The 23,647-nt window shown below is 36.1% G+C and overlaps 1 protein-coding gene across 3 annotated transcripts in view; it reads right to left on the bottom strand.

Annotated features, from left to right (window-relative positions):
• Window positions 1-679: 679 nt before the first annotated feature.
• Window positions 680-23,647, bottom strand: part of Tmem117 (transmembrane protein 117) — a 487,955-nt gene continuing 464,987 nt past the window's right edge. For all 3 annotated transcript variants that reach the window (XM_003475852.5, XM_063254596.1, XM_013159502.3), the window contains 2 exons: window positions 12,948-13,077; window positions 680-1,672 (listed from right to left, as the gene is read on the bottom strand). In XM_003475852.5, the coding sequence (XP_003475900.1) occupies window positions 1,026-1,672; window positions 12,948-13,077 (777 nt within the window). In that variant the 3' untranslated portion in view covers window positions 680-1,025. The remainder of the gene's footprint in view (window positions 1,673-12,947; window positions 13,078-23,647) is intronic.

Here is a 23,647-nt window from a genome sequence, read left to right as displayed (position 1 = left end):
AACAAATGAAAAAATAAAATAAAAAAAGCACATATAAAATAATTCTTTTGTGTACAGCTTTTTCCACCACCCAAAATTCTGCTGCATAATTTTTGAGGTGTCCCTTGCTCAGGACTAGTACATGTTTCATTTTCACTATCCAGAATCATTATTTATAGAAAAAAATGTGCATTATTATAGATGATGAGCTGTGAAATCTTCACATGATTACAATGTCAGTTCCTTGGTTGTCTGGAGCTTTTTAAAATGCCAATAAATTTGCGAGCTCCCCTAAATGTGCCTTTTAACCTTTGTTCCCAAAGGTAAAGGGTAAGATTTTTAATCAAGCAGCAATTTATCTTTAATTAGGAAAACATAATTAGGTATTATCACCTAATTGCAATTACTGGTTGGAGAAAGTCACATTTCATGAGCAGTGACCCATATTGGACTATAGCTCTCGTATGACTGAATTTTGCATCTGTATTTATATTTGGCAGCTAGCCAATGAAATTTAAAAGGCAATCACTATGCTGCTGTGCAATTCAGGTGTCAAAGTCACCAACTCTAAATAAGAAACCAAGAAATCCTTCTTAAACCATAACTTAGCTGTATCTGTTTCCTGCTCAGACATCAAGTATAAATCAAAACACTTGTATTAAAAAACGTGAAATAGGCTAGAGAATTATTCCACACTTCATTTCCGGTATTGTTAAAAATAGTTTAATGTCTCAAGGCACCACTATGGTTGAACATCAGATACATGGGTAACCAGCTAATCTACTATGCTGTAAAGTCAATAAATAGCTTGTGCAATAATTGAAAGCAAATTTCTAGAGAACTGTTAAGTGTACAGTAGGCACGTGTATTATAATACAAATAGAAAACAATGAGTCCTAGAAAAAGCATGTTGAGCACCGTTGTGGCATTGTTTGTAATTCTTTACTTAATACTACGTAAACCTTACATTTACAAAAGAAAAGACTAACTTTTTAAAGTTACACTCAAGGTTGCTTTTTGTGCTATCTCCATATAAGTGAATGAATCTAGTTCGTAGGCGTACTTTTAGAAGTTGTTGGATCTTGATCAGCTTCTGTTGCACTGGTAGATTCATTCAAGTGAGAGCTCAAGTTTTCTGAGGTCAAATGGGAGGATTTGTAGACAATCTCATTGAAGTCAGATCTGATGCAAACCAGAGGAGCGTCATTCAATTGGTCTTCCACTGAGACCTGTGTATTTTCTCGAGTGATTCCCATGTCTTTGCTATGTTCTGATGGAGATTTTCTTTTCATGCGAGTGTAAGTTTTGTCTTGATTCTCCATGCCTTGCTCGTTTTTCAAAAACCGTCCAAAGAACCAAATGAAGAATCCAAACCACGCAAAAGCTATCAGGCTTGGAACAAAGGCCAGACACTTGACATCAAGGCTAGCCCCTATGAATCTGCTGTGCAAGAACATGTCACCCTCAACATATGTTTTATTAGTCCGAGGGTTAGTATGATTAGACCTCCATTCCCAAGACAGTTTGGTTCTGTTCAAATCCTTCAAGCTTTCTGAGTCTTTCACTGTATATATCTTCTGCCCTGGCCCAATGTACTGTCCATATTCATGAGGTTTATAAAATATTTGATTCTTCCACATATTAAGATCCAAAATCAAGACAAGAAAGATAACTCCATAGTTAAACCATTTACCTGCATTTAAAAAGAAATATTGCATTAGTCAAAGACCCATAAAACCGCAAAGGGGTTTTCTCAATAAAATGAATATAATAATATCACAATATAAATTGTCAGTGTTTTTGACTTGCTAACAATTAATTTTTGACAGTGCTATGCTACAATAAAGAGAATTGGCAAATGAAATTTACTAAATGTATTCTAGGCATACAAAAAATTTATTCAGATCCCTGAGTTAGTAATTTATAATAGTAGTGAGTTTCCTTCTTTTAAAGCACCATAATTATATTCAAACTTGATTCCATAAAGGGTATTCTGTACAAGACTTCATTTAATGTTGAAAACAAAGTTATAATGAAATTCTTAAGAAAGTTCAATGTATGATTGAACATCTCCTATAGTCTTATAATTATGTTTGGGGAAGAAATAAATCATTTTAAAATCAACCACAGTAGTATATCAATTGAATTCACATTGTTATTTGTAGGTGACCTGTTGATTAAACCATTAGTTGATGTAATTCAGATCAATAACCCTTGAGCATTCACTTTAAGACTTTAGAAATAATTGCATCGAGTCCTCATTGAACAGAATGCATTTGTCAGACATGTAAATATAACCAAATCTAATGAATTGCTTTATAAACATGGTCTGAAAAAAACTAGCTACTATTATTTCTTTGTAGCATTTAAAATATTACACGAATGTTATTTAGTGATATTCAAATGGTATCTTTAGATTCTAATATAATATTTATTATGTTATAAAAATACTACAATATGAAGTAAATAATAGTAATAGAATAATGTCTATCTCATAGGTTTGTTGTAGAAAAGCAGTAATATATGTCACAGGCACTAAAAGTTTTATTTATAATTTTATGTATTAAGCTAAAAACTATTTTCTTTTATATATGAACATAATACTATTGAACATTTTAAAATTACTATTTCATCTGTTTATGCAGTTTGCATGCACATTCGACTAAAATGTATAGCTACTTTAAAATGCAGCAAATGTGACTATGAGGAATTTAGGAGAGTATTCATTATATTCATTAAATACTTTCACGCTCCTACTACATACAAGGTTGGAGGGCATCATCATGGCTCCAAAATTTACCTGCTGTGTGATTTTGGTCAGTTGCTTAAGTTCTCTAAAGCACAGTTTCCTTATAAAAACTATATAAATATAGTATTTATTAAAGTTGTTTATATTTCATGAGATTGTTAGATGATAAGCATGATGCCTATTAAATAAAAAAGTAAAATTATTAAAGCCTGGCTTAAACCCTGATAATATCCATTTGCATGAGAAGGTACAACTTGCTCTCTATAAAGAATGTATTGATGTTAACACCTTTTTGTTTGATTAGATCTCTGGCTTGACTTTTCTTTTGTTTTATTATTAGTATGAGACTTTTAGTTTGGAAGATTTAGGCAGTGATTTGAACTTAGTGCCAAATGTGACAAATACATTGTCATGTCTGGAATTAATGTTTCCGATTGTTTTCTAGCTTGAATATGCAAAACAAAAAATCAAATACAAAGGCAAGCATCCTTACTAAACATTCCTTATGTTCTAATAGACAGTGTAGAGCATGTTTGTAGATGGTGATGATCCATGTTTCTATCTTTCAAAGGGATTTCACCATCTTGTTGGGGAAATAGAACAGAGACATCAAAAAATACTAGGAGACGATATTTGAGTGGTGCCATAGGAATTATACAAACTATAAATGTTGCAGATGTGGAAAATATGGAATAAATATTTAGGGATAATTTCTCCAGAAAAGATTTTGGAGGAGAAAGTAGTTCATGTGGTCACTGAAGATTAGGCAGGACAGAGCACACTTGGGACGGTTTTATATTTCTTTTAGTATATGCTTTAGAGAGCTGCATATTGAACAGCATATTGAGAAAGATGAAGTGATATAGAAAAGCAGAGGCAAGGGAGGAGACGAGGAAAAGTTTGGAGAATATTCCTGGAAAAGAAAGGTAGACAGGATTACAGAGAGTTGAAGAGGAAAAGTTCATAGGTTCTCATCTTCTATCAAAAAGGCACTAATCTGTAGTTTCCATGGCAGACGAAGGTGTAGAGAGGCACTGAGTTTTCCTTTTCTCTAGGAGAATCCCCTTATTCTCCACCATGAATTGTATCTATTACAAATCTAGACCAGATGGTAGAGGCAAGTGTCCGTAAGCCTACATGCCTTACCGCCACTTTCTTGACTCTTAGAGGTGCCTTGGAGGAAATGTGTGCGCCTCTTTAGGTCTTTGTAAAAAAAAAAAATCACAAAACAGCACAATCTTTACAAAGGGGTCTCTTTTTCTAGTTTTTGCTTGTTGTTTGTTTTTGTACTGGGACTCTAACTCAAGACCTAATGCTTGCCAGGAACGTGCTACTGAGTTATATCTCCAGGTCTCTGTTTCTAGATCTTGAAGGATATTAAAATAGAAGAGAGAAATACCCTAGAATCAGGGAAAATGAAGAGGAATATTTAAGAGTTTGGCAAAAGAATAGTTTCCTGGTAGGGAGGAGATGCTCAGTGTGTGGTAACAGGCAAACAGAAAACTCAAGAAAATTACAGAGTGTACGAGCAAGTGAGTAGATGTTGAGAAAGGGCATTAAGGACAAGAGGAGTTTTTTCCACTCTTTCAAATCTTTTTTCTAAAAGTCATGTAGTGTTGGGTCAGCCTGACCACTTACTTTTCATAGCGAAGAGGAATTTTATTTCTCAGATGACCTGACATCTGAATATTTAGATGGGGCAGGCAAGGAGCAAATTAAAAATCCGTTACCTAACTTCAGTGAAAGGATCCCACTACTTCACCCAATATTTACCAGTTTGCAAGAGGGAAAATATAAATGACAAAAGGTTCACACTGGAAATTGGCAGGTAGAAGTCTCATCCTGATACTAAACTTAAATAACATTAAACTAGGTAACCTATTTAGCCTCTCCTGACCAGTTATTTTACATTCAAATTAAGAAACCAAACTATGTATCTTTTTTACTTTTTGTCTTTTTGAGACAAGGTCTCACTATGCAGTTCAGGCTGGCTTTGGGCTTACTTTGTAGCCCAGGCTGGTCTCAAACTCACCATGATTTTCCTGCCTCAGCTTCCCAGCTGATGGGATTACAGGTGTGCACCACCATGCCTGGTCAATATGTTTTAGTTCTATATAATTCTGCCTTTCTTCCCCAAATCCTACTTACTAGCTATCAGGAAGAGTCCAATTCTTTTCTGTGAAAATAGAGAATAACATCAGTGTAATGACTTCAGTGGATTTTTTTGTGAGGATAAAATGAGAGGCTAAATTTGAAAGTTTTCAGAAACATACGGTCTGCCAAAAATGTAGGGTGGCTTTATTTCTCCAATTTCTTTGTCATTCCAAGTAATATTAGGTCTTAGCAACAGAACAGAGGAAAAGAAAGGCACTGTAAGGCTTGTAACAAAGATATTTCGTAAATGTTAATGGATATTTCAGTTTGGATAAATTGGCATGTATTACTGAGCACTCACATCTGCAGGTAGATTCCATGGGACCACTTATCCAACAGGACTCAGTGTGGAGCTATATGTGAATCTGCTTGTAGCTCTGTGCCCCATCTGAGAAGCTGTGTGGGACTGGGGACACATGACCTGGGAAGAGGACACTGCTTCACTCCCATATCCCCAGTGACATCACACGCTCTCTGACTCCTGTGGATGGAGCAGGGTCCATCTCCTACTGTCATGGTCGCTAAGCCTAAAGTGGAAGCTGCTAAAAGAGCAGAAGAAATGACTCGTCTTTTATTTTTGTGTGATCATGCCACCTGATATGATCTCAAGTCCATTTATCTATTTGTCCAGAGGAAAGATGTTTATCTTTTTCTCTATCATCCATTTTTTCATTTTCCTCACACAGTATTTTATGAGCTGGATAATGCTTTCTCATCTGTAAAAGACACATTCTTTTACTTTGTGGAAATCTAGTAGACAAAGCCAGATAGGGCATTTCTGTGTTATTGTTTGTAAAGTGAGCGAGTTGAGCTATGTAATCCTTAAGGTTTTTCATGCCCCTAAAAGTCTCTTTGATGAGTCTGTGAAATAAAAATCACCTAAACCTTATGTTTTATGATGGCTTGGAAAAATCTCACCATTAGAGCAAAATAGATGAAATACACAATTTTTACATGGAGAAAGATTTCCTTAAAAACATATATTCTGAGAAACTCTGCTTGCCATAAAAAAATAAATCTGAGTCCCTGACGTGACCTACATGGAAAACACGTAGCATACACAAGGGGAAAGAATACAAAGTGCTTATAATGTACAGTCATTTTCCATTTGTGCATGTGTGATCCAGAGTAACGAGAGGTTTGGTATTTCAGCATTAATCATATGAGAGCTTTTGCATTTCCTCCTGTTGTTTCAACTACATAGCATAATGTAAATCAGCAAGGAGGCAGAGTAAGAATCCATACGTTATTGCCATTAATTTCCCTATTGAAATATCTCACTGTCTTCTCTAATGAGAACCCACTGTGTGGTGTTGATAGCATTACCTCTTTCTAGCATCTTGTACATTTAATGAATCTTTCTAATTGTCAAAATGGTATTATAATGAAAACTGTATCTTTTTACTTTGTGGGAGTTTGTGAAATCCTGTGAGAGTTAATTTTAAAGGGATTCTTTATTAAATATCCTCATTTAACATACCAAATGGCAACAATTTGGTGGAAAGTTATTTTCTCAACTAAGGAATAAATCTATAAAGGACCAATATTTTACCATAAAATTAACTTTGATGAGTCAACTATAAAGCTATATTATTTTTAAATCCTTTACTCATCAGAGTTGCTACTTAGCCTAGTGAGTCAACTGTGCCAGTGGTCAATCCCTAGTAATTGTAGGACACTAGTTGGCCACACATCTGAGACAGGTCACATTCCACAAAGCCATTTAGCATCACCAGTGGGACAGCTGGAAACCATGGTGCTGAAGACAAGTTTCAGATAAATAAAAGGATAGTTTTCTATTACTCTTTTTGATCATATTTAACATCTTCTTATTCCAGACAGAATGGGAAACAGGGCTCAGTGAATTAGTACCTCTTCAAATTTCTCTCCACGTAATTTAGGGCTAGAAACCATATTAAATGCTTAGGACATGAGGAAACCATTCAGTAAACTGAAGATATTTATTTACTAATTTATGAATTGATAATGATTCTTAAGACTTAAACAGCAAATGAATATAACTTCTCAAAGTGTTTCTCCTGTCTTGATACTTCCTAAGTGGGAGACTATTTCTTTAGGATGTAATCCAATATGACAAGTACAGAGTGTTTGGTAGATCACTTTGTTATAATAAAATAAAAACAAGAGACCACGTAGGTGTACTTTATTAGATGATCCTTGGACTACGACTTATTAGTGGATATGAACTATTGTTGTGTTTATTTCTGCTCTCAAGATTGTGGTTTAGGATTTTGACACATATGAACTCAGAAAAATGTCTGTTTTCCAACATGAGACTCTGAGACAATAGCCTAGAGGAAAATGTAATCAGATTCTAATGTTTTGAATTAAAGGCATGTGTTACAACTATCTGATAGATTCTAGGCTGTTGCTGAAATAGAGTATAATCTGGAAAACTGGGAAAAGTAAAATATTCATGTCTCAAACATTATAATTAATTGCACACTGCAAATCCTTCCTTTGGCTGTGGAGACAATTGTTGATGGGAGGTAGAATTTTATCAAAAAACAATGCCGTATATGCATAAATGAAGATGAGACACCTCAGCTTGGGTAAGGAAACTAGCTCAGGTCCGCAAGGACTGACAGGTTATAGGCAAAGCAACCATGGAGATGAATTTTAAACAAATAAAAAGAATTGATGCTCCATAAGCAAACATAGTTAACTCTTAGACCTGTACAAATGCACTGAAAATGGAAATTACTTCACAGAGAGACTAGAAAAAAAATCCCAATTGACAAAACAACAAAAGCTCTTTGTGTACTTTGGATAAATTCACAATCTTCAGAGACTGTCATTGTGTACAAGATTCATCATATTTTCTTATAATGAGTCCCTTGCTAGTATTGCCACATGGAATATTCTGCTGGATGGACCACTGTCCTACCCCCTTCTCAGCTGGTCTCCTCATCTGACTGACATGGGAGAACACTTTCAGGAAACAATCTCTGGTAACCTGTTTGCTGGAAATTATGTACCTAGGAAAATAAAATGAATCATTTTTATTCATTATGTTTCACAGTCTCACCATTGCAAACAACCTATGCTCCCACACGGCTCAGGAAACAGAAATAGAACACAGAACTACAGAGGCTTGTTTACTTCCACATTTTCCACTTTTGCCAAAAGGGTTCCCGTGGGCATCACTGTGCCAACAGTGTGAATTCTCTCCTCACGGCTGCACAGGCCTTCCTTCTGGCCTTTCGACCAACCCCTCCTAATTTACTCAGATGATGGCCACCAATGGGATACTTCCTTTGTCTGGCTGAGATGACAGATGGCAGAGCTTCCACTGGGATTGGCATTAATAGGACTCAGAGGAGTTTCTGAGGCTGAATTAAGAAGCCACTCCTCTCACTCTCCCCCCAGAGACAATGCACCATGTTTTTAAATCCACCTATATACTCACTTTATAGGTAAAAGGGAAGAGGGAAGAGGCTATTATTATATAGTTGCTTTCAGCATTTACTTCAAGAGAAGAACATTAGACCTGGACTAAATGCTCAGTGTGACTTACTCACTACCCAGTTACCCCCTCTGTTACTGGAGTCAAAATTCCAAAAACTATGTATTTTAACACATCTTTGGGTAAAGATGATTTATTTTTATAAGCTGTAGCCAAGCTTATAAAATGAAAGCTCATACATACTGTAGCAAACCATCTGTCAAGGGGGATCCAGATGAGCTAAACAGATGCAACAATTTAAGTTCTTTCTGACATGCATAAATAAAGCTAGCTTAGAATCAGGATTAAAAAATACTCAAATCCTAAATGCTTTTAAAATATCAATGGGAGTTCATCTATCTTACATAACCATCTACACACACAGTATTTCATCAGAAGAGAGCATTTTTCCATTCTTGGCTTTTTTTGTGCCTGAGGACTCCAGACAGTAGATAATGGCAGAGGACTCCAAACAGTAGATAAAAGATAAGAGAGCTCTGTCTCTGCTCTCCTCAATGTTTTGGAATTAGATAGGAAACACAAACTCTGGATGAATAAAATGAAAGGCTTCTAGTGAAAAATAATGTGAAATTTTATGGACCACTTACTACATGGCAGGCAGTTTTCTGAGTGCCTTGTACACATTCATTAATTCTCACCACAATCCTGTGGGATAAGCACCATTACTGCCCCCACTTAAGAGACAAAAATTGAGCCTCTGGGATGTTAAGCAATTTATGAGGGCCACACCAGCAGTGCACACAGAGCTAGAGCCCTTATATGCAGCCTCTATGCTCCACTGGTTTACAATGTACTGTCATCTCTAGATCATACGACCATAGTAGCTGCAAGCAAGATGGAGACTCTTGGACTCTGGGAGACCCTTAGATGTCCTTGTCTGGGCTCTTGTAGTATAGAAAAAAAACAACAAAAACAAAACAAAATAGAAACACAAGTCGGTAAAGGAAAGAGGAAGCAATCTAGGGTCTGAAAATCCTCTTCCTATCCCTGGCTCTGGCTTCTTCAGTGATCACCTGGACTAGCACCTTTCTGCAATCACAATCCATCTTGAGACATTTTCTGTTGGACCCTGTTCTGAACTTTCCTGCTCCTAGAGGGGCTCTATAATGTGCCTTTCTCATTGGCCACTCCATTTCCATTAAATTTGCATTGTGCACTTTGGCTTTTGATTTTAATAGCTGCATGTGAAAATAATGAAAGCTGAGATAAGAGGAATTCTGTCAATAGAAAATGTTTCTCAGACCCCAGTGTTGCTCCAAGAATGGTCCTTGGCCTCCTGTTCAGGGATCACTTGGAGAGCCGAGAGAATGTTTCAGGCTCACTCTCATACCTCAGACACTGTATTCTGGGTGTGCTGCTGAAGGTTTTTTTTTTTTTTTTTTTTTCCTCGTTCTTTTAACAAGCTTTTCAAGTGATTCTCACACTCTCACTGATGGATACAGGGTTTTGTTTAATCACCTCAGTGGCTAGACTATGTTTTCTTATTAAGGAAGCAATAAAACCTCCCTTAAAAAAATACAACTGTGGAGGAGATAGTCTACAAGTTAGCTTCAGCAGTTCACGGCTCATATGGAGATTCACAGGGTTCTCACTGTTCAAATATGAAAATACATATGACAGTGCAGTATTTTGGAAATTTTCTGTGGTTTTCCCCAGAAACAATTGTCTTATTTAGTGGTGTAAAATAAAAGGCCCTTCACAGAGGACTAGTTACTAGTGCAGGGAAGCAAAATCTTCAGCTGAATAAAAAAGAAGGAAGAGCACAAGTATCAAAACAGGGAGGAGGAAAGTTCTGACTCTCCTGAGCCTCCGCGTCTGTAGCCATCTTCTCAAGAGTTTTAATCCAGAATCTACGCTTTCATAGAAACAAGCTGCATTTAGCACAAATTGGATTTAATTTGTTTATGGTGGAGCCCTTCACTCCAAAACCCTCACCCATTCTATTTTATTTTAAACTTAAGCTTAAGAATATCCACAGCCATTCTTGTAGATCCAGGAAATCATCATTTTCATGATGAATTTCAGGAAAAAACTCACATGTGGTTCCTCAATCAGAAAGGAACAGATCTAAATTATCAATATTACTTGAGAAACTTTTCCAAAGTCTCATTCCTGGGGCCTTCTTCAGACCAAGTAGATCAGAACCATTATAGATGGAGCACAATAATTCCTATGTTTATAAAGGGATTTGGCAATTAGCAAACTGTACACCCTCACAATATTCCTATCTTCTGGGAAATCTTATTAGTGTGCAACATCCAATATAAAAATTTAGCCTTTCTTTTCAGGTTTTAGAAAATGCTGTTTGGTGGGATAAGGGTTTGAAGCCATGAGTCTGCCTCTCTCTAATTATATAGAAAGCTTTATCCTAAAGCTGCACACATAGCCCCCTTCCAAGGTAGCACGATTTTTAGATGTAATTTTATATTAATTCTTAAATAAAGCATTCAAAATTGTATAAACATTTAACACTACAAGCCTTGAATCTACCCCTTCTATACATTTGTATATATAGCAAAGCCATTTAAAATAGTATTAAAATAAAAATTGTTTTTAACAGCTTGATTTTTTTTTCAAATCACTGTGTTCCCTAATTCTTTCCTTCCTTTTTTCTTAACCCAGTGCTCTGCATTTAAGCAGTTTATTTTTATCAGACATTCTCATAGCCAGAGACAATATTAGTGCAGTGACGGCCTGGGACAAGAGCTGAGAGCAAGAACAGATGGTTCAGGCAAAGACCCACCCATAGGGATATGATGATGTCCTGTGTGTGATAGCTATTTTAGAAGTCCAAGAAGGTAGCTTGCTGCAGAGATTAAGTGGGGACTCTGAAACCACACTGTGTGATCTGAACTCAAATTGATTGATTTATCCAGTGAATTTAATAGAAGGACATCATTCATTTTGAATAGGAAAAGACGCCAGCTGCATTTTCCCTATTCATGAGCTCATTCTCTAATTTAAGAAGGTCTCCTCACATTCAAAGCAAAAAACAGCCCCCTATCTGAGAAGCAAAGGTATTTTTTTTCCTCTAGTACTCAGACATTTTCTGTGCTTGGGCTATTTTTATTCAGCAGCACAGACGGTAGTGTAAGCACAGATTTCTTCAGCAGTTTTTATTATAGCAGGTGTGGGATTCTAGGCCATTGTCCTTAAAACACACGTTCATTCCCTGAATGTGAACAGCTTGAGAACTAATACCACTCTTTATCTACGATCATTCAGCTGTCTGCTTCTTGTTATAAGTTAAAAAAGAAAAAAGGTACAAAATGTAACTCCAGGAAATCTTTTTTAGATAAAAATGAGATGTCATGAAAGAATATTATAATAAATCATATTTTAGTCATTGCAAAAGTAGAAAATATCTGAAAATGAAACAATCTGGGGACCCACAAAAGAATCACTTGATACAAACCTGTACTCAGTCACAGATGTAGATTTTACAAAATCAAGTAAGTGGCCTACTTTATCATACAGTATATCATAATCACAGGCATATAGACTGACTGGTGCACTGAATACTACTGTCTTATCTTAGCAGTAAACAAAAAAGAACAACGTGAATTAGTGTTGAATGCATACCAAACTGTGAAAAAGAATCACTCAATGAGCAAGATCAAAGCAGAGTGATGCATGGCAGATGGTTCTTGCCTCTTTGCTAATCATACAAGGTGTGTGATGAAGCAAACAAACAAAACTACAGGAAAGGACATTGTTCCCAATCTCCCTCAAAATATTTCCCCATCTTTCAGCACATTTATCCCATCATCCTTGCCATTCCTGAAGCAACTCTGGAAGTCCTCTTTGGTGAGTCTCTTTATAAGATGTGATAAAAATTCAGTGAATGCTGCTGATGCCATCCAATAAAAGTCAGCCTCAGAAAACATTATAGTATGTCTTCATCCACTTTACTTACCAGATCTGGTATTATGTGGTTTCTGATTCTTCCACAAAGTCAAAATAACAGTGAAAGGTAAGTACTTTGAATCAATTCAGGACATCAAGGCAGCCACAACAGCACACTAAGGACATAAAATAGGACTTCCAGAAATACATAGAAAGTAGCAAGCATGATGAGGTGTGTTTTAGTGAGGAGGATATTTTAATGCAGGTTCTTGGCAATGATTCTTTTACTGTAATACCTTTAAAACAAATTTAAATATTCACTGTATTTTTTATCACACTTCACATACAGGTATGCTGGACCTGCCATTGAAGGGATTTGTATTTCCCGGCTCTCTTTCATTCTAATAAGACTATTTTCTAGCTATCACCAATACAACATGAGTGGAGGTGACATATTTCTTTTCCACATGAAGGTGGAGAAGAAGCAAGTAAGCCTTAATCATTTTCCCCATTCTTTTCATTTCTATCTGCCTACTGGTTGCTAACAGTGAAACTGCCAAAGACACTGAGTCTCCTACGGATGGTACTATGTTTCCACTCAACCTGGAACCACCACTTACTGTCAGAGAGAGATAAAATTAAATATATGCCTCTTAATGTTATAGTTTTGTTCTTTTACAGCAAGCCATGCCTAGGAGATCATCCAGCTCTGTTCAAAGTCAGATACCACACCTGTTATGTGAATGTGATATTCTTCTTTGAAGATCTTCTGCAAGAAAGGGATCTTGAATTGCATGTGAGGAGTGTGCAGGCCAGGAAGGTTTACATCAACATCACCCATGAAGTGTGGAAATTCCCAGTCCTGTCAGAGAAAATCAATATGAAAACATGTTTGTGATTTGTTTCATTCCTAACAGCAAAACACTCCAAATTAACTTTTTATAAACATTTATTTTAAAGTCATTTAAATGCAGACAGCTGTTGGATGTATCAGTTTCATTCTGTGTGATGGTTATTTTATGTACATTAGGTAGCACTACGCATTCAAAATAAAAATTAAGTCATAACTTAGATTCTTGGATTTTTCTCTTTGATGTGGTAATGAGAAACTAACACAGAAATGATTTACATCTATGCATGTTCATCTCTTTCATTCCAGAGAGCTTGTCTTAAATTTTCAGAGAAAGGAACAGATGTACATTTAATAAATCTGGAGTAAATGTATTATATTTTGCCTTGCTACTTTTCAACAATATGAATTTGATAATAGTATGTACTGTATAAGAATATAAAGTAAAGAAGTTTTGATTAATTTCACCAAGTTTTTCAACTCATACCCAGGGGCTTTAATTAATCATCTCTGATACAAACTATTACAATGTGTACAAATATCAACGACTCCGGTCTTATTCTTTTGCAATTCAGATTGATTTGAGCCAAAAGATAGAGTAGCTGACGTGATAGCATAAGAGACCCATTGTGAATTAATTCCCAAGTTGCCATTAGTTATTTCCTTGTAGTCAAGGTGAAATCGGGGAGAATAACCCTCTCTCTTAGAAGGAAGGGAAATGGGTGCACAGGAGACAGGTTTAGGTGTCTCATCTACTAGTTGTTTTTAGCTAGCAGCATCAAATTAGAGGTCTTAACTAGCATAAGAAGAAGAATGCTAGGTCTGTAGAAATTTTTGAGGGGGATCACAAGCCTAAATATAAGTTATGTATAATTTTACTTTAAATACCTAAATTACTACTAAATGATCAGTCCTATATTTAGTTGATATTTTTAACCAACTTGAATGTAAAGCCATCATGAACAAAATATTAATTCATTACTTTCAATATATTAATTAAATATAAACAGTTAAATTTATCCAAGGTTTCTATAAATACAACTGATAAACATCACTAATGACATCATGCCTGGACATTTTAGGGGTTTTAGTGTCTAGTCCAACCTGCTGGCAAGGCAGGGAAAGCAGAACCCTGAGGACGGACAGTGTGTGGGTGGTGGTAACCATCAGAGCTGCTAGTGTCTACCCGCTTTCTGATCTATGGACCATTTCAAGCTGCTCCTAGGAATTAAAGAAAATGCAAAAGTGCAGTAGCATCCTTTTATCAGTTGTGCATAAATTTCTCACTGGTTTCACCATCCCTCATGTTTCAGATACCATCAGCAAACAGATATTTAATTTAGGAAATTCAGAAAACCTAAAGCCCTAGGGAAGAATGAGCATTTTGATATTAGTAGAAAACAAATTGGTCATAACACCTCTGAACTGTAACTGAGGTTGAAATGTAGCACTTACTTTTTTCCTTGCACTGATACCATCTCTGTTCTTTTTATGTTATTTGGAGAATTCTTGCAAAGAACGCTGACAATAAATTTAACCTTTTGTTAAACTACAACTGATGAAAAAGTATGCTTGGTAAATAAAACAATTACAGTGATAACCTGGCTCATGAATTCAGTTCTCTCCACTCAGTTTTTCTGGTCGCAAACCAAACTGGAACTGGATTAGAACCGAATGAAACTTCACTGTAAAGTCAACATTGAACCAAATCATTGAATTTGAATCAATTCTTGTCTAACACAGTTTGCAACCAAAATTGTGGTAAGAATTGTTGTGAATCGAGGCATCACTGTAGTACAACAGTATCTTTCACTTGCTCTGGATAAGGATACAGTATTATCAATAGAGTTACTCGCTTTTTAATTTTTGATGTAAGAAAGTGAATGTTTGTTATTAGCAATTGGGCCAGTCTTTTATAATTGTCTTCTTTTTGGAAGGGCAGTTTTTGAATGCTCCTATTTAATTTTTCCTTCTGTGAAACTAACATTTTCTACTGGGTGTGAAATTGGTTGAAAGTGATCTCCAGAGATTTCTTGTGGACTGTGATCAAAATCCAATTTTCTAAAAAAAAATAGTTTTTCAATAATTTTTCTCCTGTAAGGAAACAGTGAGTAGAAGAAAAAAGAGAAAAGAGATATTCTGGGTCTTTATCTGGAGGCTTAACTTTTGTTTTCAGAAGAGATCAGGGAAGGGAGTTGGTGCCCGGGAGTGAAGGGGTGAAATGTGAATGAATAGGTAGTACCACATAAGAAAGCAATTTTAAGAGAATAAAAAAGAGACGATGTCTTATTCATAAAGTCTCACAGAGCCACTCCTAATATAGTCATTACGTGTTGTTTTTCAAAAACTCTTTAACTTAATCTCTTGACTCCCTGCTGCATTCTCTCTCACAATTAACAAAATTGCACTTCCATTCCTACTCTGTATACATTCTCAGGTTCAATATTCTTATGGATATATTTGCTACCATTTTGCAGGACATTTTGACCTCATTTTAGTGGAAAATGAAGGTCAGTGAAACCTTGGGTATTTCTTTAAATAAAGGAGAAAGGGAAGACAGAACGGCATTTTTGAATCTCTAGTTTCAGTCTCTTCATCTACAAACGATTACCGAATACATCAACTTCACAGGCTCTTTGGGAAGGTGAGATAATGCTTCGACCACATTTGACACATTGCTGGAGACAGAGGGTAGAGTCATGGAAATGACTGATAAGCATGGCTCATTTCCGAGTATGATTCTAAGATCTTTATTCTGACAGGGAAGCAGAGGAAGCAGACAAATCTGTTTTCAGAGTCCCATACTGGTCCTTTCAAGGTTAAGGTAATAAAGAAAGGCGTCTTCTCCTTTCTGCCAGCATCCATTGTATAGCTACTTCCTTACCTTTAACTGGCACTTAGGTCAGAGTTGAGTTCTCCCAGAGGCCCCTTTGGGTCTGGTCAAGAAGGGTTGTTTCCCTTAGAGGCATAAAGCAACGGCCTCATGAGGAGAGGAAAGAGCAAGAGTTTATTGGTTTCTTCCTCACGGTATGTGACATAACTGTGGTGAGGTCCAGACAGCACGGTGGTATTCACTAATGGTGCACAAAAGGGACGCATTGCTACTATGTATGTGGAGGAAGGAGATACCAACGCAGGCAGCCAAAGACAAAGAAAATCAGCAGATAAATTATTAAAATCTTGCAATGTTCTAATATCATCATAGGCTATATGAATATATTTATGACTATGTATATACATGCACACACACACACACACAAATGACCCTGAAATCTTGTTATCAAAGATTCATTTTCCCCAGCTTTACTGAGGTAGAATGGAAAAATAAAAATTTTAAATACTTAACAAAAGTCACAAAGGGATGTTCTAATAAATATGTTTTATGAGATGTTGTCACAATCTATTTAAATAACATATCCATTTATAGGTAAGAAAATTTGCCTCAGAGTAGTTAAGTCACTTGTCCATAGTGACAAAAATGCCATGCAGCAGAGCCCCGGATTTATCTGGCTCCAGATAATATACATTTTCTGCTAGGGGAGGCTATCTCTCACCCTGAAAAGTCACATTACTTCCTGTTTTACATTTAGAATTGAAATTATTTTTACCTGTTCTGTGCATTCTTACTGAGAAACAACTACTAATCTCTCAATGAGCCAGTGGCAAGAGAGATTTAAACCATTTTTTTTCTTAGAGGACTTTCCTTTGAGTCATATGACCCTAATGTGAACAAGAACATCAACTCTAATTCTTTCTCCATGAAACAAATGTCTGCAGGAATTGCTGTCTTCTAATCAGACTGTAATGAGTGGTGAGATTCAACTAGTGGATGATTGACAGCAAACACTGCGACTGTCTTGACATTGTGACTACGAATGCATAACCAGCCATCCACAGATTGTATACAAGTGCTATGAGAACCATATCTTTCTGCATGCATGCATGGAAAGTATATATTTTGAACACAAGATAAAAACATTTAACTTGAAGAATGACAATGAAAATGTGTTGGACTTCCAGGAGAACATGGCAGATAGATAGTAGCAGCTACGGAGGCTCTCTGAGATACCCCATTTAATATCCAGGAATGGTATGGTACGAGAAGTCCTAAGCAAGGGGAGATACGCAAGGCCGACACAGGAATGAACTAAGCTAAAAGAAACCAACTAGAAATCCAATCCTGGTGCTATAACAGGAACAGATAAAATCTCAGCGCGGGAAGCTAGAACCCAAGCCACTGGAAGCCATGATTTGAATTTCCTGCTGCTGCTGCTGCATCCAAATCTGCAGGGCAGGAAGAGAGACACACGAAAGCTCTGAGGGCAGGAATCTGCGAACGGAGTTGAAAGCAGGACTAGCAGGGAGCCCTACATCGACTTGCAGTGAGTGAGTGGAACGGGACCCTTTCATAGAGTAGGAAGCTCCAGCAAAGGACATAATGGGACCGGGCAGACTTGCCAGAACAGGACGCTGCAGTGACATTAGCCACATATTTCCCTCTCAAGCAGGATTGGTAGGGAGTGCCTGGCCTGCACCAAGCAGCTGACTAAGACCCAGTAGGCTAGCCCAAAGCAGGTCGCAGTGCCTGGAGGTGCACCCTAGCAATGAAGCCCTCGGTAGATTGACCTGGAGGGGCAGGCCCAGTAGAGGCTGCCCACGTCTGTGTCTCCTTAGTACATTGCAGTGGGTGGGAACACCTAGCCGGCCCAATTCAAACAAACTGTAACCAACGAAGAGAAAAAAGTTGGGCCTCCTACATTTGCTTGTATGGAAGCAACAAAAAGTATGGGAAGAGGAAGCAACAAGAAAGGGTCCTCAGTCCCCAATCCTGAGAACACTGATCCAGGAAAGGGAAATGCAAAGGAAGACAGAAAACATGCAATATCAGACATGGCACCAACAGACATAAAGCACTGTCTCCAGAGCCTCATAGAGGAGTTTAAAAGTGAAGTATTTAATGAAATAAAGCAAGATATAAGTAGAATAGTTAGAGAAATGCTAAGCACCACCCAAGAAAAAATAGATGATGGAATGGAAGAACAGAAAAAAAGGGGAGAATTGTTTGATGGAGAAAATAGAGAAAACATAGAATACATGAAGCAGGTTCAAAGAGATTACCAGGAAACTAAAAATTCTATCGAAAGCTGGCATAACAGCTTGAAAGAAACTAAGGATAGATTATCTGAACTGGAGGGCAGATTTGTAATATGGGAGCATGAAATGAAAAACTTCTTAAAAATAGTAAGAAAACAAACAGCAATAATACAAAGGCTAGAAGATGATAAGAGGATCTATAACTTAAGAATTAAGAACATAAAAGAAGAAGTAGGGACTCAAACAAATGAACTACAAAAGCTATTCACAGAAATAATCCAGGAGAATTTCCCCAATTTAGCAAAAGGTAAAGATACTCAGATGTATGAGGCATACAGGACCCCAGCCACCTACAACCCAAACAGAGCTACACCCAGGTATATAATAATCAAAATTCCAGAAATCCAATATAAGAACAGAATATTAAAAGCAGTCAGAGACAAGAAACAGATTACTTACAAGGGAACACCCATCAGAATTACAGCAGACTTCTAGGCACAAACCATCAAATCATGAAGAGAGTGGGGAGAAATAATTCAAGCTTTGAAAGATAATAATCTCCAGCCAAGATTGATATATCCTGCAGAACTGTTCCTAGAAATTGATGGAAAAACAACGTGCTTCCAGGATAAAGAGGAACTAGGGGAATTTGCAACCACCAATTCAACTCTACAGAGACTACCGCAGGATATTCTAAAAAAGGAAAATACCAAGACTTCAGAAACAGTGGCAGAGAAGCCACAATGAATGGAGCAGAAAGCAAAATGAAGAAGACAAACTGATAACAAACGACAGAAAAAGAGCTCAACAGAAATGAGGCAGAGAAGATTGGATGGTAGGAACAGCTATTTTGGAGAAAACAAGACATCATAACAGCTAGTGCTCATTTAGTATCATCTTGCTTTGAAGTCCCATCAAGCTTTTATTCTTCTGTCTCCATCGGTCTTAACAGGTTGTATCTTATTGGATTTTATTATATGTGATAATATAAGCAAAAGCTTTTATAGACAAGGAGATTATACAGAAACCATTGTTCATTTTCTGATAGTTGGTTCTAAATACCCTGTAATACTGTCATTCTCTTGAATGGTTTTACATTGTCTCGATATGTTTGGTGCTACAGTATATGAAGTTATAGCCAAAGATTTCAAGGAAAGAGACACTATGGTAACTACTTTTATGTCAGGATATCTTGTGGCGAAACACCATTTTGCTTAAATGGTTATGCTCTGACCTGTGCTGGTTTGTTGTTATGCCCTCTTTTATCTCAATCTCCTTTTTAAAAAAATTATTTACTTTTTAATTTTTATCTTTTTAATTAAGGGAAAAAAGCAGGATACATTATAGTAACCCACTTTGATTTCCTATTAACTTGATTTGAAACCCTGTTAGCCCTCACCATCTTTCTTTGACTGATTTTCCTCTATTCTGCTTTGCTTGATAATACTAAGTTCGAAAGTATAGGCAAAACTGTGAAGACAATAAGATTCATTATGACGCCCATCTCGGTTAACTATTATCTTCTTTTAAAGTCCTGTAATGTCTCCAATGTTTTGGTTTTATTCTTTACTATTTTGTTCAATTTTATTATAACTGATGATATAGGCAATTCTTTTTAAGATAGCAAGAGGCATTATGGTAACCATTGTTGATCACCTAGTATTTTGTTTTTACATTATCTATTATGTCCATCCTTTTGATTTGACTGACTCTGTTCTGTTATGGCACATTTGGTTTTACTGTCTTCAAAAAAAAGTAATAAGAACTGTGGGAGTAATAAAACCCAAAATGTGTAATTGTCATTGTACAAAAGAAAGGAAAAGAAAATGTTCTAAAGAATATAACTGAATATATACTTAGGTGTATAAGATAGATAACCATACTACTGAGTTTTGTTGGTTCATTGAACAGAACTGTTTGCACTCTCACTGTTTGAAAGTCCACTTTATATGCTTTAATTTTGTAAATTGAACAACTATTTCTAAGATAACAAGTGTAACCTATTAACTAGTGATTTCCTACTGTTTATGTTTTCTGAAATTCTGTATAACTTGTACCCTTTTTCTATTTTTTTCTTTTTCTCCTTAAATAAAAAAATAAATAAATAAAAATAAAAATAAAGAAAATGTGTTGGGCCACTAAGTCCAAGAAAGACTCATCCTGGAATAAATATTATATAATTTTTATTTACTTTATTATTCAAGAAATGTTATCAGCATTCAATAATTCAAAGCTTTGTCACCACTCACTACTATTAAATGTAGTAAAAACTGAGAGGCCTATCAGATTTGTGCCTCATTAATGTGAGAATTAGTTAGACACATGATATTACCGTATTTCATTTCTCATTAGTTCACAATGAGATACACGGCATTAATAACCTCCAACTTTTCATATGATTCATATATGATAAACAGTCAATTTCCATTCAGATGAGCATATATTCCATAAAAAGTAAATGAACAGTGGCTTGATATAGATCTGATCTTTTTTCTCACATATGGCAGCTTACTTCTGCCTATAGCAATGACACTCAGTTACTAACCTCTATCATTCATGGCTCACATTTGGATAGAATTTCAGTGTATGTCAGTATTTAGGAAAGACACCTTGGATTTGTCATTTTCCAATGTTTCCTCTTTCAGGTTCATGCCTCAGGATCAAGGAAAAGAAATTTCATACTATTCAGGGGAATTCAAGCATGAAACTAACACTGCTTTTGAATTCCCTGACTAGCATTCCATTTTTCAAGTCAAATGAAGATGTCTCGTTTTCATTTAGGGAAGAATTAGAGGATAAAAAATTTAATAACACTGATTACTCTACTCTTCAAAACTAATGCCATGTAGTGTCAGAACAAAAGTTATATTTTTGTGATAAAGATTAGCCATCAGGCTTTTCAGGAAATTAAGACACAGATTAGATTAGATTTTACTGAGAATTGATGGACCTTTAAAACAGAATAGACAATAGATTCTTAAATGTTGCTATGAAATAACATTTTTTTCAATGTAGTAATGTGTGTATCTCCTCTTTAGGCACATTGATTTTAAACCTCAAATTATTTCAATGGTCAACTTTATAGACATATTTGCTTCTTTGTCGAATTCTACTCATTTATATTTCAGAACTGAATTTAGGTCCATGCATATCAACACATTATTCTACCAAAAATTTCTCCAGCTTGTAAACTGTTCTTTGCTTTTCTATGTTTAGCAGTGTCCTAGCAACAAGATTTTAGATGACAGTAAGCAGTGGTGGCCTGAAAATTGTACGTATGCTTTGGGTGATATTTTTGTTTCTTATTAAGCTAGAGTGCCTGCATTCTTTCAGCAATCTTGTGCTTCTTCTAATTGGCAAAGTTGCCATAGTATCACTTGGCTCAGTTAATCCTTGGAAGCCTTGACCTACAGTAGGCTTTGCTTATTTATTTGTTTACTGTCTGCCCCTCCACACACACTGGTATGTAAGCTCCAGAGAGTTTAGGGAAAAGAAATTTTTTTTCTGTTTTGTACCCTGCTATATTTACCATACATAAAACAGGGGCTTAAGAGTAAGAACTCAAATATTTACTGAATTGATGAATTGACCACTCCAAAAATTAAAGATATACAGTAATTTGTTTTAGGTTTCATAGAAATGAAAACATAAGATACACTGAGGTAAAAAGAAACCACACAGTAAATGTTTAATATATAAACATTACACATCACTCTGAGATTCATTATTACCAAAAATGGTTGTTTGCTTTTTTCCTTATTAACTAGGCAGACTGGAATCATGATCACAAAGTAAAGGAGAAAATGTTAAGCAGAGAGAGAGAGAGAGAGAGAGAGAGAGAGAGAGAGGAGGTCAAGAGTAAATATTATGAGATGAGGCAGTAAGTGTTTGGGGAGTTGATTAAAAATGCATGTTGGGATAATCAAAGATACCCTTTTAGGCACCAGGTAAATTAAATGCAAAGAAGCTCACGAGAAAAGTCTAGCCAAGACAGAGAAGGAAGAATGAGAATATAAACTAGCCAGTGATTTAGAAAGGTGGAGGGGTCATTTGCCATGGCGAGAGACAGGAATGTAGTGTAAAACAGAATACAAGAGATGCCCTGCGGTAAATGAGAAGACTGCTCAAAAGAAAGGCAGTGGGAGGTCACTTCTTAGATGCCCTTTGGTACCAACTATTTTCTCATAGCTGTACTCCAATTTTCTTTTAATATTCACTGTTGCTTTTCTCTTAAAGTACAAATGATTTCCATAATCTTCCTCTTAGAAGACCACATGCTATCAAAGGATTTTAAATCCATGGAGGAAAAGTTTGGGGGCTTTCTGAAGTAGGGTTTTATTTAGTAGTACAGATGACAGACCTCCTTCACTAAAAGCAATCTAAATCATACTGTAAATTTTTATTTGAAATGTTCTAAAGAACCTGATCCACCCCCCCCCCGCAAACACCAATGAACTCTAAAACTTTTGTTGGCTGAGAACATCATACTAAATGGACAAAAACTGAAAACTTTCACTCTAAAGTCAGGAATAAGACAAGCATGTCCATCATCACCACTCCAATTTAGTTCTGGAAAAGTCAGTGAGAGCAATTAGACAAGAGGGAGAAATAAAAGGAATAAGGACAGAAAAATATTAGCATTATTTGCAGATGACATGATACTCTATAGAAGACACCAAAACAACACAAAAAGACTACGAGGGTTAATAAGCAAATTCAGCAGTATTGCTGGATACAAAATCAACACGCAAAAAATCAATAGCATTCCTGTACATACACAACAACAAATTCCCTGAGAGAAATTAAGGAAATGCCTCCTTAAACAATAGCATAAAAAAAAGAAATACTTAGGAATCAATCTAACAAAGGAGGTATACACACAAAAAATACAAAACTATAGAACTCTGAAAGAGATTTAAGAGGATTAGAAAACGGAAAGCGGATTTAGCTCAGCAGTATAAGCACCTGTGTGGTGGGCATGAGATCATGAGTTTGATTCCTGATACAAAAAAAAAAAAAAAAAAGAAAGAAAGAAAATGGAAAAACATTCCTCACTCTTGGGTAGAAAGAACCAACATTGTGAAAATGGCCATACTCCCAAAACTGTTATATAGATTTAATGCAGTCCTGATCAAATACTATCAGCATGTCTCACAGATCTCAAGAAAGCATTTCTAAAATTTATCTGGAAATGGAAGAGACCTAGAAGAGCAACGCAATCCTTAGAAACAAAGCCAAGGCAGGACGCATCAAAACTCCTGAATTGAAATTACAGGACAAAGCTACTGTGATAAAATCAACATGGTACTGGAAAAAACAAGCCTCAGAGTCAGTGGAAAAGATTAGAAGATGCAGGCACAACTACAAAGGCATGCAACCACCTTATCTTTGACAAAGGGGCAAACAAGTTCACTGGAAGAAAGATATCTTATTTAATAAATGGTGCTGGAAAAACTGGCTTTTCACATGCCAAGGATTAAAGTTAAGC

The sequence above is a fragment of the Cavia porcellus genome, unplaced genomic scaffold (assembly GCF_034190915.1).
Source record: "Cavia porcellus strain 051 isolate PalLab524CR breed Dunkin Hartley unplaced genomic scaffold, mCavPor4.1 scaffold_8, whole genome shotgun sequence".
Taxonomy (NCBI): domain Eukaryota; kingdom Metazoa; phylum Chordata; class Mammalia; order Rodentia; family Caviidae; genus Cavia; species Cavia porcellus.
This window is presented reverse-complemented; position numbering and strand designations above follow the sequence as displayed.